Source organism: Anneissia japonica, unplaced genomic scaffold (assembly GCF_011630105.1).
Source record: "Anneissia japonica isolate Jap-2015-1 unplaced genomic scaffold, ASM1163010v1 scaffold287754_len4335492_cov202, whole genome shotgun sequence".
Taxonomy (NCBI): Eukaryota; Metazoa; Echinodermata; class Crinoidea; order Comatulida; family Comatulidae; genus Anneissia; species Anneissia japonica.
In genome coordinates this window covers 742,049-759,853 of record NW_022705543.1, presented here as the reverse complement: position 1 = coordinate 759,853, position 17,805 = coordinate 742,049, and the positions used below count along the sequence as shown (strand labels likewise).

At 32.5% G+C, this 17,805-nt stretch overlaps 1 protein-coding gene across 6 annotated transcripts in view; it reads right to left on the bottom strand.

Moving 5' to 3' along the window:
* LOC117105640 (77 kDa echinoderm microtubule-associated protein-like) overlaps window positions 1-15,141 on the bottom strand; it is a 51,054-nt gene extending 35,913 nt beyond the window's left edge. For all 6 annotated transcript variants that reach the window (XM_033246833.1, XM_033246834.1, XM_033246835.1 and 3 more), the window contains exons 1-2: window positions 14,984-15,141; window positions 844-1,026 (exon numbers count right to left, since the gene is read on the bottom strand). In XM_033246833.1, the coding sequence (XP_033102724.1) occupies window positions 844-1,026; window positions 14,984-15,050 (250 nt within the window). In that variant the 5' untranslated portion in view covers window positions 15,051-15,141. The remainder of the gene's footprint in view (window positions 1-843; window positions 1,027-14,983) is intronic.
* Window positions 15,142-17,805: the final 2,664 nt, after the last annotated feature.

The following is a 17,805-nucleotide window of genomic DNA, read 5'->3' as shown; positions in this document are numbered from 1 at the left end:
TTAAAAAAAAAAAAAAAAAACCTCTAATGGGAATTTAATACTTATGGATGTTAATACAACATTTTCACAAACACATCAAAAGTCCACATGTAAAGTAAAATTACTATGGAAGCAATTTTAAACAAAACACATAAAATGAATGCACATATAATATATAACCCAGGGTTGATGTGTCATGACTATGCATATTTCTCTAATGAATATTCATAGTGACTATTTTTTGTAGCCTTGTCAGTATGCGACATTTAATTGGATTTTAGTATGAATGTTGATCAGCATATTTTATAGTATTAGTAAGATTATAACACATCAGTTAATAAATAATTATTAATTTCAATTAATTTATGTAATAAAATGTTTTACAACTGCATGCAGAACAAAGGTGCAATGTGATAGATTAGCAGTGAACTCAAAACATATTAAAATAACATAACATCACATAACTGGATAACAACAAATATTGTTTTCCTATGTCTTCTAAAAGAACATGAAAAATAAGCTTTAAAATTTTGAGAAGAAACATTCAATCATACTAAAAATCACCATTGCATGATTAACTATATAATTGCTTTCATTCATGTTACATTAAAGTCATAATTTATATTAAATACAAAATTTGTCATTTCAATTTACCAATTTTGTAGTTTTGGTGAGATATAAATTTACAGTACTTCACAAATTTCATTGTTCTTTTCTTCGATGCTTTAATATTTTTAGTGAGACTGGATTATTGGATTATTTTTGGATTACATTTCAGCTTACAGGTTACCTACTGTGTATTTTAAAACAGAATTGTTGAGATGATGTTTTTATAATTCTAACTATCCATCTCTCTATACCTACCTCTTGGTGTGTTTTTCCTCGTCTCCTTTTTGCTTTCCACCTCACCTAGGCGACGGACGACATCGGCCATGGCAGTTCTCATGCACATCAACTCATCACCTTGCTCTTTAACCTTCTTCTCAAGTTCTGTGACCCTTTCAAGAACGTCAAGCCCATAGTCATTTGTAGTGTACAACAGGTCATCTAGAATAGTCAAAGGTCGACGGAATTTCATAACACTATACAGTACATTGTGTTTTACATGATTGTAAATTACTGATGATGTCAATAAATGCTAATGTTTATGATAAGTGACACAATGATGATTATGATAGAGACTATGAATAATGGTGACAATAGATTATGTCAAGGTTTGACATTGTATTGATATGAGGATGAGGATGACGACGACGATGATGATTAATTCAATGCCAATGAAGATAAGTTGATGATGATGAAATTGATGATCTAGTAGTGATAGTGGTGAAGATGATACTAAAGATGATATTGATGATGATAACAAAGATAATGATGAAATTAATGATAGTGATGATGATGATATTGATGGTAGTGATAATAATGATGATAGTGATAATAATAATAATGATGATGATGATACTGAACATGATACTGTATTGATGATATAAATATGATAATGATAGTAATGATGGTGATGATAAAAATACTGTACATTTAATCTAAATTCAGGTTGTACACCGTAGGCTATTTTCTCTGAATTTTAGATAAAGAATCAATTGTAAATAGTTAAAAATGAAAATAAATGCTGCTGTAATAAAGAAAATTAAAAACAAATTACCTTCATACTGTAGACAAATGATTCTAATTGAGAATTATTATCAGTTGAAATAAAATTTAAAAGGAAAAAAATGTACAGACGTTGAATAAAATTAAAACAAATTACCTTCGTAAACCAGTGATTCTAGTTGAGAAGTGTTCTCAAGTGAATCCACTTCAAATAAATCTGAATCATCTGAACGTTCATAAACATAATATTGCTTATTACTAAACATACTTTATAAACGCTGGCCCACAAGTGACACAGTTGCAGAAATTTTTTGTTCTACACAAACGCACACGGAGCAAAGCAAACCAAAATACTGGTAATTGATAAAACATTTATGATATTATTTTCCTGTTTTTTGTATTTGTTGAACGAGGCATGAGAAGAGAATTTCTCTTTAATTGCTTGCGGTTTAGTGTGTTAGGGCCGTGGACCGGACAAGACCACATTGCGCCATCACTCATGCATCATGGACAATGTACATATTTGGTTTAAAATCTACAGAAACAGATGGCTGGGTGTAAAATAGGTACCAAAAATAGTAATTATCGGGTAATCACTTTGGCGATAGGAAGAGGGAGGACCACAGGCAAGATGGAGATAAGCTGGTAAGAACACAGGTTATAAGCATTGAATAGACTACACATGGTTTGCGAGAAGCCTTTGCCCAGTAGAAAAACTTATACCTAGCCAACTAATGTTGATGTTATTATGATGACATTGATGAGGATGATAATAACATTGATGATAATAAGATGATGATAATGGGAATGACATGTGGATAATGATGAAGAATGACCATGATGAATATCAGGAGGAATGATGAATAGTATAGAAAGTGATGATGAATATTATGAGGATGGTGATAATAATGATAATGTAGATAAATGATCTGAAAAATGATGAATAATAGTAAATGATGAGATGATGATATCACGATGAATGATCAGGAGGAATGATTGATGAATAGAAGTGATGATGAGTAATAATGAGCATGATGATACAGTACTATGATGATGAAATAAATATATCAAATATTTTATATAGTACAATGATTTTTAATTTACGTTTATGTATTATGTTTTTATAGATAATTGATTCAAAAGCCACTTCAGGTTCAACCAATAATTATTAATTCAATTCTACTCGTTAAACAAGCAAACAATTAATTAGTTCTCCTGAGCAAGTTCTCTGTAAAGTGGCCAGAGGTGAGAGACGTTAACACAATAAGAAATTTTTTTGATAAATCAAGTATAAACGAGGCTTGTAGATGGTTGGAATTTCTGTATGTTCCAATGCCAAGGATTTGTGGTTGATATACTACAAAAGAAGTTTTTCTAGCAACTAAAATTCCACTCCCTTAGCCCCTTTTAAGCAAGAATTTTTTAATTTACTTTAACGAACCTGCCGTCTGCCAATAATTATGATATCGAACAAAAATTAAATTTTATTTTTGGCCAATTGGCACCTGTGTCCGTGAAAAAATAGAAATTTCAGAAAAAAATATAAGTTTTTCTTTATCTTCATTATGTCTGCCGCTACTTGAAATCTCCATCAATAAGATGTTCTTCCTAATTATTTAAATTTAAAGCATTTAACAATCCTACAGTATTACTACACTGCTTATATCATTCACCAATAAAATCTTATTTTAATTTTCTCCTCCATCTGAATGTTATTGGCAAAACTATTTGCTAAATAAGAAAACAAAATTATTGGTAATTTTTTTGTTTCCGCTCTCCTCTGACGATATTTAAAAAAACAAGTTCGCGAAACAAGGTATACAAAAGGTCTTGCCTAATGAAGATTTATTGCATACTGTAACAAGTGACTTCAATATTGAATTTGGTAGTTCAAGTATAGAACTTCACACAAGACAGTTTATAAAAAGCAAACAATTTAAAAAATTATAAAAATAAAGTCACATTAGCTACTGTAATTGTACAGTACATCATCCAGGCTTTACTATACAGTAAGTTATAATATATGGAATGGATTTCCAGTTGATAAATCCATGTTTAACTTTGTGAATACAGAATATTGTACACATATACAAAGCATAAATCTTCTATAGAAAGCTTGTTAACTGCTATTGATCCAGGATGGTAAAGTATCACACAATTTATGATGCAATGCAAGTCCACGCTGAGCAGGACTTCAATAAATCAATGTTACAATAGATAACGAAAAAAGCTAAATGCTTGATAATTAATTTAAAGATTAAATTAAGCAAAATCGATAGTCACTCATTAATTGGGCTGGTGGTAATAATTTAACAGATACAAAAAGAAAGTTGGTGTTTGATTTGGTTTATTCTATTATTTATGAGGTGTGTTCACTGTAAGACATAACTTGCAAATATCACCACAAATACATTCCCACCACCTCAATCAAAAAATAAATAAATATAAATTCTAATAAAAGAAAAAAAAAACATGTCGGTGACATGGATTCAATTTTTATAGATTTGATGTTCATATAAATTCTCTTTGAAGAATTAAGTTGTATTTTTTTGTTATCACAGATATTCCAATCAACCATTAAACCAAATTATTCATAAAAGTGACAATAAAAGCAGGTCAAACACAGCATGTCACATAACAATTTCATGCATAATTGATACAAATCTGGAATTGGAGTCTAATAAATGGAGTAGTTATTTATAGGGGGCAGAATTTACTTTTCAACTTTATATTTTTGGAAAGATGCATTTAAGGCCAAGTAAAAAAAAAAGAGCAGTTTCTCGTCCTAATATTTTGAAAAAGAGAGAATGAGAGCACTCTTTTTTGTTTTACTCCGAGATGGCAAATCCAAGATGGTTGATGGGAAACAGCTACTCTTTCTCACTTTACCAAGTACACACATTGAAAGCAAATAAAAGAAGCACTAGACATGATTCATACCATATGTATCCCCAACCACGAACAATCGAGAGGAATTTTACTGATGTGAGTTAGCCAGATTTTCGTACATTTCATAAAATAAAGGAAATAAAAAATTTTTTTTTTAAATTTGGTGAAATTGATGTGTGAGGGGTTGAGAAACTAGTAATTTTTTTTATTTGGCCTAATAACTTGTCATCCATTACAAGTACTGTAACACCCACATTTCTTTTCTCTGATCAACCCTGGATAAGATTAACCTTTAACCTTGAAAGTACTGTAATAGTATTTATTATTAATACTATAATAGTGTTCATTCAAGGAGAAGGCCACTACAGGATTTTATAACTAAAACTAAAGAATAAACTCCTAAAAACTGGTACTGAAATGTAACTATGCTTAGCAGTACTCTAGGTTAAAACTAATGTAAACGCTTACACATGTCCATGGCCTCTACATCTGTTTTATTAGGCCAAGTTAGTTATTTTTTAACCATTTGACTGCAGGCAACACTACAAAATAGTATATCAAACCTTTTGATATCAATTCAGATTTTGAAAGTGCTTTTTTTTTTTATAAATGTTCATTTAATTTCTTTTAGTTTTTCGTAGAGGCTTCTAAGAAAATTGAAATATATAGTCTCACAGTTAGTCTCAAATTATCTTAGCCTTGTACTATAGCTTAAATTTAAAGGCAAGACATATCTTGTTCTCAAATTTACCAAATTTTAGGGTGAATATTTATATTTTCATTGAACATTTCCTTAGTCTACATGTGCAGCAAAGCATGCCTAACACAGATTACCAGCGCCTTCAAATGTTGGAGGCAGTGTTGAACTTATTACTACAGACATGGCGCAAACTTCCTCCTTCTCTATGAGTTATAACGACACAGGAAAAGAACTAGCTGGCCTACATCCTAGAGGAAGCTGTGGGCTAATGATATCAACTACAAAACAACATTTAATATTTGCTATGAATACAATAAAAAAAAAAAGAACTTAAAATCAATAGAAACAAACATGTAGTTTTTTTTTTATTGTATTGTCATTAAATTTGGACTTTAAACTGAGTAAATACAGTATCTTAAATACCTCCCCTGGCATACTGTACAGTAATAATGAAATGTCAATTGTTTAAATATCATTTTGGTTTCATTTCAGTGATCTACAGCAAAATAGCTGAAATTCACAATCATATACGGAAATGCAGCCATTTTTCTTGTTCTTAGATATACAGGTATGACTATTAAATAAATGGTACAGTATTAGTTGCTAAATAGTTTATATTACTTGCTTTCTATGATATTTCGGTATCTTTATTCATAAAAACAAAATAGATAAGACAAAGATATATACAATCCGAAGCAGCCAGTGGCTGAATTGGGATTCAATTTACAATGTCATATATAGAAAATTATGTAAAATTCAATTACAAAAAATACAAATTACTACAAAAATTAAAAAGATTATCATTATTATTTGCAGCGATTTATCATTTATTAAAATTGTCAATAATATTATCATTTTAATTAATTACTGCATTACTATTATTATTTTTATAAACAAATTCACGGTATTAATTATATTTGATATTATGTACAAAAACTGTAAAAAAAATTAAAAAATAATAATAAGCAGAAGTGGGACCGACAGAGGCGCAACACAATTTACTTGTTTTATGAGCAATAAGTACACATAATGCTTTCATTATCATTAAAAATATACTGTACAGTTTCAGTGAACAGGATAGAAATACTGTTAGGGCCACTCACTTAATTTCCTACTTTATATCATAAACTATTATTTTTATTACAGTTCAATTATCATTACCATTAAACTGTCATTATTTTCATATACATTTATTATTGCTATGAAATATTGCTAGTACTGTAGTTAAAATCATTGTACAGATTATTATTATTGCTTTTAATATTATATTAATATAATTTTGTTAATTGTTTGATTGAATATTAAATTATTATATTGATAACCGTAAAAATAAATCTAAACAAAATCTGACAATGTCATAAAAACAAAATAAAACTTTGTGCAAACAGTTATATATAGTAAGGCCTGTAGCCTTTAACTTTACTCATTACTTTAATAAGTTATTGTTTTACAGTAGAGAAAGGAGACCATGGAAATTATCAGAGACATCAATAGCTATCTTTATTGTTATCAAGAATCCTTAACATACAACAAACCCACTTAACACATCAATTTAAATTCAATTTGTTTTGATTCTGTAGCCGTCAAGGGCTAATATTCACCCAATTAAACAACCAGTATAATAATAATAATATTTACACAGGGAAACAAAATAATAGTTAGGGACAAAAAAATAATAATTTCACAAAATTAATATGAAAACCATGCTTCATTAGAAATGTTTATATTGACTCGTTCGGTTTAAGACTGACATAAAACGAACTGCTACACAATGCTTCTTGATCAATGGAAAAGCATTATGAGAACAAAAATTCACTGTGCAATAACATAACATGACATAACCTTGAGGTCTACAATTGACTTTAGATGAGCAGTATTTCACTACTGTACCACTTTGAAAAATTGCCAATGTACAATACAGTACAATAGTATTATTACTTTAAAATATGAGAATTTTATGACTATTATTCAGTGGCATAACAAAGAGGCCTGAGGTGTTGGCGAAAGCTCATTTGGGACATGCTCCAGTACAGTACAGGTGTACCTACAGATACAGGGCTAATTCCTATCCACTTAGAGTTTTTGACATTTTTTAAGAGCATATTTTGATGATTTTTTAAAAAATATTCTGCTCATTATAATAAGCCCTCACTAAGGTCCAAGGGCTTGCAAAAAAAAAATAATATCAAGGGCCCACCAAGACTAGGATTCTGGTTTTAGCCAATGAGGGTTCATGTTGCGTGTGGTAGTGAGGGTTCATACTTAAGTGTTATGCTACTGCTACTGAGCCTCAAAAAGTTGGTAGTTTACCAAGTGCCTGGCAGAGGAAAGGAAAGTACTGTAGGAGGAAGGGGGTAAATTGTTTAATTTGTATGGTGATTCATCCCATACACAATGACTAAAACAAGAAGATAAGTAGATAAATAATTTTTCAAGGCTTGTACACTTGTAATACCGTACTTCTGTGCAAACACAATTCAGGATTTGGAAAAAATAAATAAAATAAACTAAAAAAAAAAATTAATTAAAAAAAAGCATTAATTTTTAGGTACTACAATTATAATTACTTAGTATTATTTTATACTACAATAAAAATTATTATAAATTTGATATTTTTTAATGTTACTGTACAGTGCTGCACACAATGTAACACTAATAAAATACCAGTATTTTAAAAAACTTTTTAAAAACTAAAACATTTAGGTAGGTAGGTAATATTGAACTTACAGTATATACATAGACATGAAGAGTGGGATAGGGGACAAGGATGCTCCATCTTGTATAGTACTGTACATTGTGTATTTATAATACTAAGCCAACTGGTCAAAAGGTAAAATTTCTTCCTAAAATTCTTACATTTTGTAAATAGATTTTCTTACCATTCCATGGTGTATCCAACTCATCCATGGCCTAAATCAACTCACAATATGGCACCAGAAGAAACAGTTATCTTGTCGTGTGAATGAGTATCGGAAGCACACTATTAATATTGTTCCAACAGTGTTACGACGTAAGTAATGACTGTGTTGAGTCTATCTGAGTGTACTACTAATGAACAGTGGTTTATATACAGTACACATAGTAAGTAGTTATTATAATGCCACGTTGTGCCAAGTGTACCATTACTACGACAACTCCCTCTTCACTGAGATGAAGCTGAATGTTAATTCTGCCTCGAAAACCCTCAGTACCATGGGAAGGGAAGCTAGGTATCTTCAACCAGCGAAGTCATGAGTTGGAATAGTCAGAAAAATGAAAAATGGGGCGGATTTAAGGGTGCCGGCCCGGTTCCCCCCCATCCCCAATCTTAAATTTTTCAGGATTATGAAAAAATTGAGAAAAAAAAAATTATATTCTTCAAATTCAAGTCTGAGAGTGCCATAAATTTCCGGTCATCTGGAGGTGCCATAATCATGAGTTTTCATACCTCTGCACCAACCGTGGTGTGCGCACTCTCCATCTGTGAAGGACCCTCCTTGGTTCACACCTCCCCCACCCCCCTCTACTGCATATCAAATATATAATAGACAATATCACTATAGACCATTAGGGTGAAAAATGTTAGGTGAAAACTGTCATCTATTTTCAACGACTACTGTACTTTACAGTATAATCACTTTAATTCCTTACACTTCAAAGGAGGATTTACCCGACACCCAACGAGGTCCCTGTAACCAGACTCCGCTGGGGGGGGGGACCCCTAGGCAGATACCAGATATTGTTATTAAGGCCTGGCAGTCATACTGGGACCAAGAATATTAAAAAATAAATTGAAACTGGCAACTGAGAAAATTATGAGCTTGGTCCCTGTGCTCGCTACAGTATTATTAGGATATCCTGATAATACTGTACAGTATAAAGTGTGCAACTGTATGGAGTGGTTTATAATATTTCTATTCTATACATTTGTAATATGCTTTCATGTACAAGAAATGAAAGTGATGAAAAGTGAAAGTTGGAAAGAAATAATATTGCTTGGCATTTTATAAACTTGACCCCATGCATTACATTTTAAAGGAATGCATTAACTAACAATGCATGTTGTGAATTAAATCACCTTAAAAATTTTGAAGGTTCTACAACACTGTGTCCGTTCGCAGCGAGACCTTTTCAGAAGTTTACCGAGTGCAAGTAGTTGTTGTTGTTCACCAATGGCTCATTCCGGAAGAGCAAATTCATTTCTAGTTCTTTTGATTTTAAGCTCCTCAGTAGACATTTTTGTATGAATAATGCTTTAATGTTTAAATACCCAATGTCTCAGGAGTACACATTATAACAGTTATCTATTTAGCACTGCTTGGAAATGGAATAATCCCCAAGGAGCTGAGGACGTTGCACTTTGTGTATGTTTATAAAATACAGATCCAATGACAAGGGCAGGGGTAATTCAATGTAAAATGCGGTACAGTATAAGAACAGGAATTATATTTTATTACACTGTACATACAGCAAAGTACTTTTTGATCTTACTGAATTGAAATGAATAACTACAAAACCTTCCTCAATATGCAAATATACTATTAAACATATACATCTATCTATTACTGTAATCATAGTTTTCTTGTTTGACCTTTCGATTCTAAGTGTACCAGTATTAGTTCACCCTACCTATCAGTGTATGAATGTCCTACCACTTACATTTCCTTACTTGCATGTATAGTATTAATCTACTACAGGAATAAGTATAAAAATTACCAAGAAAACAGTAGTCTGATAATATTATTTTATCCTTAGAATTGCTTGCAAAACAATCTTGAGTCTATTTTTGATGATTCAATTTATGATTAATTTTTAATGACTTAGTATTAGTAAAAATTTGATTTCAATGTTAGTGCTCCATCCATCCATTCACCTATTTATCCATGAACCCCTACCCAACCATTGGCAGCAACAGGGAAGTCAGAGGTGCGGTTCCCTCCCCCTACCTACTAGTACCAGTACCTGAATGTGAGTAATACACATTATCATCACTACTACAGTATAGTGTTGTGTTATCAATTTTTAACGTCACATTATTAATAGGCCTACAGTACCATTATTATTTATTTCTATGAGGTACATTAGAATACAGGGGTGCCTACTCTACAGGATGGATATGATGAGCAAAATGCCTGGGGTACATCCTGCTTGATTAGAATCCTTTATGTGTCTTAATAGAAAGACAAAGCTTCAAGGAAATAGCTTGTTAGGTAGGTATTCTGGGCATACAGTAGGTTCACAAACCTGTTTAACAAATGTGACACCCACCAACAATTTCTCCTTTACTCTGTTAGCATACCACCATGAGAAATTATTCTAATAAATAAATACTTTACCAACATAAACCCAAGTCTTAAGCCGCTTTCAGACAGAACTGCAATACCGCTATATTGCGGTAAACACGCCAGCATGAGTTTCTGTCTGAAAAGCCAATATGCTGGCTTATATTAGACTAATAATTAATTATTTAATTATATATGATCAATAAATTTAAGATACAGCAGAACCTCGATTTTATGTACGGTACTGGACCAGAGGGCGTACTTTGTACGTAAATCAGGGGATTTTAAAATTGAGGTTGGGTTAAATTTGTGGTGACCTTTGACCTAATACATACATAACAGTCAATAAATGTATGTTATGAACAAACGATGTTACCTAGGCCCCAGGCTGGACCTACAGCTGTACTGTAGGCCTACGAATAAAACCATGTGTTTAGTGTTTTCATTCATTACCTTACGATGTCATAATAAAGTGTTCAAATAAGACCATGTGTCTAGTGTATTAATTCATCCCTTTATCTTTTATTTAACTAAAGAACATGTAAATATTGTAAGACTACCTATATGACAAAGGTATAACTTGGAAATTCCCCTTCATAGCTACAGTCTTCTAAAAAAACAGAGCTGCGGTGTTGTCTGGGCCTGCGGAGACAGACTAAAACCATGTGCACCGCACTGGGCGAGCCAACCAATTAGCGTTTGTGTACGAAATTATGCCTACTCAGCTTAGTAAACTTGTGTAGAAAATTCGATCAGACGAGTTTTCGACACGAAGCTATTAAGGTGGAAAGAAATTATTTTGAGCACTGTCGGTAGTTGTTCATTTTGCTCAGTCACATGGTTTTAGATTATAACAGCCCGGCATTAGACTCAATTAACGTTGCTGTTTAATGCAAAACTATGCATAAAGTTTGCTTACTGTTATAGTATTGAAATAAGCAGACAGCAATTAATCTCTTTTTACTTTAATGGTGGCCCTGAAAATGGCCGTTTGTTTTGAATATTTTCAGGGTTTTTGATGACGTCATCGTCGGTACAAGGCGTACGCAAAACAGAGGCCTTCGTATAACTGGGGTGCGTAAAAACGAGGTTCTACTGTATGGCAAAAATAATTATCCATTAAACCTGATTATTTTTTTCAAATAAAATTGTAAAGTTGCTTCTAAAATATTTTTAATTTTAAAAATCTAAAAAATGCCTTCGGGACTAGACACAATACATTTTATCATCAGCCTGGTTTTGGATTCTTATTATCACTGATGAAAAATGCCACATCTATATAAAATGCTAAATTATGATTATTATGTTTGCAGTATCGTATTTAATAGCATTGCCCAATGAGCCTGTCTTTCATTAATTAGGCCTGTCACTTCGTCTGCACAATCTAGCTATTTGATTAAATTTTGTAATCAACAAACTATGTGTTTTGAGCTCTTAAGAAAATGCTGAACAGTTTTATAAAATACCAAAATTGTGCTAATAGTTTTATGGGCAAGGTGCCAATCTTTTAATTTCAAAGTCCTCTGTTCAAATCTTGTGAACATTAAAGGATTTTTTACTTCTTGCAATTAAAACAAAAATTCACTCCTTAATCTTTAGATTAAAGCTTCAGATGGTTTAATAATATTGTACCTAGTGAATAATTGATGAAGAAATTAAAAGACATTTTTTTAATACCTTGTTTTTTAAAGATCGTCAGAAATTTAAAAAAAATAATAAATAAAATTTTGATGTATATTTTTTAGCAAATAGTTTTGCCAAAAATATCCAGACGGAGGAGAAAATAAAAATAGAATTCTACTGGTGAATGTAAACAGTGTAGTAATGGGATGGTTAAATGTTATAAATTTATATAATTAGGAAGAAATATAGGCCCTACATCTTATTTTTGGAGAATTCAAGGCATCGGCGGGCGTAATAAAAATTTTATTTTTTAATGAAATTTCCATTTTTTCGTGGTGGCAGGTGGCAGATGTAATAAATTTAATTTTTAATCGAAATCATCATTATTGGTGGGTGGTGAGTTCACTAAAAAAATTCTCGCCTATATGGCAAAGTTGACATTATTATTTTAACTACCAAACCAAACTGTGATTACAGTACGTTGTGAATATGATAACGAGGGATGATTCATTGAGGAGTTTTGCTGCCTTTGTTGACATTACATTAAATAAAGATGTGCGGTGTACTTTATCATCAAAGCGATCTTGTAAATTATATCAAAACTTTGTGAAATTGAAAAAACAAAAAGCACTTCAAATTCTCGTTGAATCCATTACCTAATCTACATCCTTTGTGAATTATATGAACATATAGCACTTACAGTATTGTGCAATAGAACAGACATTGGTTATTTTGTCTTGGTAAATTTATGCTGCTATTGAGTTATACACAGATTTATGAGGTATTTCTTCCTACAGTTGTCAGACAGCAAATCACAGATAATCAATGGATTATCATACATAATGATAATGATTATTACCAGTTTATAAGCCTTTGAAACCACTAAATCGTCACATTTTCGGGGCTTTGTCTCTGGACCACTTTCGAAAAATTTTAAGCAATGCCTGTCCACGCCAACTTAGCTCCAGTCGGGGACCACCCCCCTCCCACTTTGGCAAATCCTGGGCCACCTGTGAGTGATTCACTGACAAAATTTTTATTTTTTCAAATCAATTGTAAAGTTATAAAAAAGTAATTCATGAAAACTAGTTTTTTCTAGAACACCCAAGTCTCCTGCAAATTGAGGGAGTCCCCCAGAAATCAGGACGGCCTCCCAAACTTCTGCAACCGGACAAGAATCTCCTGGAAATAGCCATCTCCCACATATTCACTAAATCTGTACTAACACTTAATTATCATTTGTCTCACAGAAGTCAGTGTTGATTGGTTATCACTATAAAGCAGCAAAACAAAAATGTGCTAAGAAAGCTTGTTTAAACAGTCTCCAAGATATGACTTCATGTGTTAAGCCAGGCACTTATTGCGCTGTACGGCGGTCGTCCGTCTTACAACGCCACTCCCTGTAAGCAGTAGAGAATGCGACGCCATCTGCTGATTGTCAGTGGTGCTCTCAACGGACCGTCATTAATAACGATCCGTTGCGGGTGAGTAGTCTTCTTGCGTTCTTCACAGAATCGCAACGACCGACGACCACAGTGAGTGCCCAGCTTTAATGATCCCATGTTAACTACGCCTACAGAATACCAGGAAAGAGCTGGAGACCAGTGGTTTCATTTAGGTTTTAAGTATCATAATAAGTTAAAAAGTAGTAAAATATCACAAAGAAATTAGCACATGGTGATGCCCGTCGACAAATACGTATACTGCACTTGTCCAGATTCTGAACAGGTGTCAGGTGATGACAAGCATTAGCACAGAATAGGTAGGCAAAGCATGCGTGAAGTATAGGCCAACATAAATACCAAAATTATAAACACAGATGATTTAAATTTTTTTTATTACAGTACAATTACAACATTCAACTGTCTCCTCGCAAATTTGGCCCAAGTTAAAAAATTAGTTTGTTGTATAAACCACTTCCTTTTTACTGTTACCACAAGTTTTTTTTAAATTTGTAATCTTTAAATTTTGCGATCTTTGAGGAGTGGTAACCTTCATTCATATTCTTCCATATTTTTGTTACAACAAGTCGTAAGTAACCATCGCAAACTGGCCTCACCGATGACAGGGCACCCATTCTACTTTCCCAATAAACCCACACTGCTCCGCTCTTGCCAGACTGTAAAGGTAAGCTTGCACAGGGAATATATCCTCCAGGCATAAATTTGGCCTAGAAATCAATCCGCGCATTTCAGAAAATAAGGGCTGATTTTTGTGCAGACTTTGCCGGAAAAATAAGGTTTTAACCTGATCTTATAACCAATGCATATAGGCTATATATGCAGTAATTACGATTCTGCGCACCTAACCTACTGTATTTTCTTACTATAGTTTCCTAGTGATTTTCCACGCAAATTTTGAGCTGGTTTTTTTGAGGTATCATCCGACCAATTAAAATACTTCACAGTATGTTGCAAACGCGAGTTTACTTCAGCCTTCCTTTTATTATATTTATGTTATTAAATATTATCTAGAGCGTAGGCAGTGTCTCTCGGCCTAGGGCCAACAAAGGGGTGGGGAGGGGATTGGGGCAGTTTGTGTTTAAAATGAATGTTTGTCTGAATAGAAATCTAGGCTTATTAGTATTAGGCCTAGGCCTAGTCCTATATCCTAAAATAAATACAGCAGGGATGTGGCATTGGTAAATTATATCAACTTCAGTCAATGTCTTTTTGATAAAAAAACAAATAAACACAACCACTGCACTGGGCCCTCCACACTTTAATCATTGGTTGGCGCGCCCTACTTCACCGAGGTGCAAAGCGGTCGATAAACAGGTTGGAATAGGTAGGAGGCCTGCACTTATCCAAGCAGAAACAAGCTTTTATCGTTATGCTATTCAATTATCATCACACGTGTACAGTTTCCAGAGTTTGGATATTGTATCCGTTTAATCTAAAAGTGACTGACATTGCATATTTACCTATTTTTTCGGCAGAAGTGTTTTCAACTACGTCCCCAGCACCTTGTTCAGTGTCCATGGCCTCCATGACTTTTGATTTTTACTACTGTATTTGCCTAAATCCTAAAATACAACGACTGCGGATCAACTCGGATGTGTAGAGCGGGATCTGATTTTTTCCCTTACAAAAATACGAGGGCGTGCTATATATAATTCAATGCCTCAGAAACTTCTCATGAGTTTGTGTACATGTGTTCAAATTCAGGTGGAGATTGATTTTTTTTTTCATTTCCTCTTATCATTATCAATATTTGTTAAAGTTATTATTAAAAGTATTATTTTTATTTATTTATTTTTCATTATTATTATTAGTCGATATGGATTACTAGTAAATCAGCTTTCTCGAACGATCAACCCACGGGAAGTAGTTACGTTACGTCACTTCATGCTCTTCTTTTATACCCCCGTTCTCTCCACCCCCCGTTCTCTTTCGAGGGAACTTCGAAATAATTGTCTCCATATCTTCGCTAATTAAATAAATCACTGTAATTATTATTATTATTATTATTATTATTATTATTATTATTATTATTATTATTATTATTATTATTATTATTATTATTATTATTATTATTATTATTATTATTATTATTCACATTTAAGTTTGAGATTGCTCCTCCCGGCCGGTGCATAGACAAAGAACTTCGTTTCTCAGCTCCAGACATGCTCCTCTCACCCCCTTATTTCGAATTCGTGGATTCCCCACCATCAGGTACCGTTAACAGTCCTTGGTTGCACAGTGGTTAGCAGAGGCGCCGCAACCTACAACCATAATACGATCGGCGCAGTTCAAAAGGCACGCTTGCCTATGATTCTGGTGGTAGAACAAGTCTACATGGATAAGGACAATAAACCGTAGGCCCAGTGTATACAATGGCTCATGTGTACTACCCAGTACATAGAGATGAGTGTGGACGTGGGGGTGGGGATACCCCGGTGTACGGGAACAGGCAGCCATTGTGATGGACGACGAAAGCTGTAGCCTGGTAACGGGTTACCGGGCAGCACAGACACGAAGGGACCCTTATACGAAGAAAGTCATTAACCGAGTTCCTAGTCTACATATCAATCGCCCTGACCTGAGCATCTTATATTAGATGGATACGGCACTAAAAACTACACTGTTATTATTATTATTTTCTGCATATGAATTAAAATTTGATTTAATAAAACGAACACGCTTGTTACCATTCGTATGCGTAGAGGCTTATTGTTTAGATATTGTTTATATATTAACAATTTGCATTCGGTTGAATCTGCATTACAATGAATCGTTCCGAAGATCACCATATTGTGGGCAATGGACAACTACGGCAATATATCAATTCTATAGACAAATATTTTGATAGCACACAACTTATCCGATTAGCTTTTACTATATGTGACATAAAATTTAACTTGACATACTTATAGAAGTAGGCCTAACATAACTATTTTTAAATATGATTTATTTAATTTTACTACGAAGTTGTAAAGACTATTAAAATTATTTTAAATTTGCATTCGGTTGCCAACGTTACGTTTTAGATATAACTTTTGATGTTATGTTTTTAGTTTTGTACAGGCTTTTGATGGAAATGTTATAATGTAATGATATGTTAGTAATAACTATAATAATAATAGGCCTAATAATAATGATAATGATAATAATAATAATAATTAATAATGAGAATAATAATAATAATAATAATAATAATAATAATAATAATAATAATTAATAATGAGAATAATAATAATATATTAATAATAATAATATAATACGCTAATAATAATGATGATAATAGTAATAATAATGATCAGTTTTAATCAATAAGCATATTCACTCCTATATTAATTGGTGACCGAGGCCATTAAGTCCAGTTATCTTTTGCATGAATACATATAAATGCACTGATTACCGGCGTCATTAATTTATTTTCTATACAAGCAGTAATTGTTAGGTACGAATTGTTAGCATTATGACAACGTTAAAATCAATGAGCTCTTGATAATTATTAATGGTATCGGAATTTCTATCACAGCCCATTAGTGTTTGAAATAAAAGATCATCTAGAACCATTGTGCAATACTCCAATATTGGAATAATCAGGGAACAGTGGAATTTCCCTGGAATAATGGAGAATAATCTATCTTTTTTGTTTTAGCTCTCATTACTTTTTTTAATATACATTTTATCATCATCGTGATTGATCGTCATCTTTTTTAATATACACTTTATGTTCTGAATCATCATTATCATCATCCACGTCACCATCCTCAGCATCATCATCATCATCATAATCATCATCATCATCACCATCATCATCATTATCACTATCAATATCAACAAAAATTCTCATCATCAGACCCATCATCCAGCAGTAACAGCATCGATATGATATTATTCCAGATATTTTAATTCAGCTGGTTAACAACAGTTATTCGTTGATTCACTGCTGTCGTCATTGCTTGAAATTAAAGGTTCTGATACAGGCAAATGATACAATAATAATACAGTACTGTATTAATATTTGCTATACAAACACATATACATATTATTATTGATACTAAAGACTGTCATTTGTGAAGGCTGTATAAATATTATAATTTATAAGCGTTGATTTAAATTCTCTGTTATTCCATATTACGCTTGATTTTCGCTTCCATCTGGTAAAACAACAAAATCACAGGTCTCCCTTAAAGACCACTTTTAATTAAAGACCACTTTCTGTGGTCCCAAATTAACAAATGTCTTTTATCCTTATTATTGTAATTAAAGACCAAAGCTGCTAAAGAGCAAACAC